This window comes from Eimeria mitis, genomic scaffold (assembly GCF_000499745.2).
Source record: "Eimeria mitis Houghton genomic scaffold, Emh_scaff983, whole genome shotgun sequence".
In the NCBI taxonomy this organism is placed as follows: Eukaryota; Apicomplexa; class Conoidasida; order Eucoccidiorida; family Eimeriidae; genus Eimeria; species Eimeria mitis.
The window spans coordinates 2,212-3,602 of NW_013577226.1; the positions used below are offsets into that span (position 1 = coordinate 2,212).

The window sequence follows — 1,391 nt, forward strand, 5'->3', positions numbered from 1 at the left end:
GTTTAGGGTTTAGAGCGAACCCCAACCCGAAACAATAAACCCGCAGCAGCAAAACACTAGGGGGCCTCGTAGCGACCCTAAGACGCAGCTGTTGCCCAGCATTCGAGGGTTTAGGGTTTAGGGTTTAGGGTTTAGGGTTTAGGGTTTAGGGTTTAGGGTTTATGTTTTTTTTTTTCAGGATGAGCGAGAAGAGTTGTTTTCTATGAACCTCTCAAACATTTCTTCTCTGTTCCTCCACGCGGGTAAGTCCTTGCTTTCTAGGGTTTAGGGTTTAGGGTTTAGGGTTTAGGGTTTAGGGTTTAGGGTTTGGTCACCTCCAGTTTGTTGTGTAAGCGTTGTAGCATCCTCCCCGCATGTACATATTTTGTGTTTTTCGTTTCTATAGAATGGATTGAATCAGACTGGCACTAGGGTTTAGGGTTTAGGGTTTAGGGTTTAGGGTTTAGGGTTTGTGGTGTATAGAGAATGCATACTTCTACGCCCTGGCTCTGTTTATATTCGTTGCTGGGTGGAGGCCAGACCTAAGCGGGGCTCGGCGGCTAGCTCAGCTGCTGACGCGGTTGGTGGTGCAGCCAGGGGGAGTTGCTGCTGCTGCTGCTGCTGCTGCTGGACCGCAGCAGCAGCAGCAGCAGCAGCAGGCTGCAGCAGCAGCTGATGAAACACACCCTTCTGCTGCTGCTGCAGCAACACACATGTCTACACAAGTCGAAAGGCAAAGAGAAGTTTCTGCTGCTCAGCTNGCAGCAGCAGCAGCAGCAGCAGCAGCAGCAGCAGCAGCAGCAGCAGCAGCAGCAGAAGGATTGACGTTGCTATTGCTAAAAGTATAATCCCTTTCCCTATCTATCTGTGTCCCATTCCTCTTCTTCGTTTACAATCTAGGGTTTAGGGTTTAGGGTTTAGGGTTTGTGGTTTGTGGTTTGTGGTTTGTATAGGTTTCCGCGTCTAGCAGCATTGTTCCGCAGCATAACTCGTTCTCTTTTTATTGGGGTGGATATACACCTGGCGCCTGCTGATGCATGCGACCTCTGCGACATAGTGGAGCAGCTGCTGCAGCAGTTTGAGGCGCAGCAGCAGCTGCTGTATGAGCGCCCCATACCCAGAAAAAAAACAGAAACTGCAGCAGCAGCAGCAGCAGCAGCAGCAACAGCTGCTGCTGCTGCTGCTGCGGAGGCGGCAGAAACACAAACGCAAACTGCAGCAGATACAGCAGCGCAGGCAGCAGCAAGGATACGCACGGAAACACTAGGAGGCCCTGCTGCTGCTGCTGCTGCTGCTGCTGCTGCTGCGCACCAGCAGCAGCAGCAGCAGCAGCAGGGTCACTTGCAAGGCTTTGCTGCTTCTCCTCTACATATTCAGCAGCAGCAGCAGCGGCAGCAGTATATGCAGGGGCT

General features: G+C 52.2%; 1 protein-coding gene across 1 annotated transcript in view; it reads left to right on the forward strand.

The window, feature by feature from the left end:
• EMH_0026710 (uncharacterized protein) overlaps positions 1-1,391 on the forward strand; it is a gene marked incomplete at both ends in the record, with an annotated part of 5,373 nt that overhangs the window by 2,099 nt on the left and 1,883 nt on the right. The window contains 3 exon segments of the mRNA XM_013502657.1: positions 179-242; positions 463-737; positions 741-821. Of these exon segments, the coding sequence (XP_013358111.1) occupies positions 179-242; positions 463-737; positions 741-821 (420 nt within the window).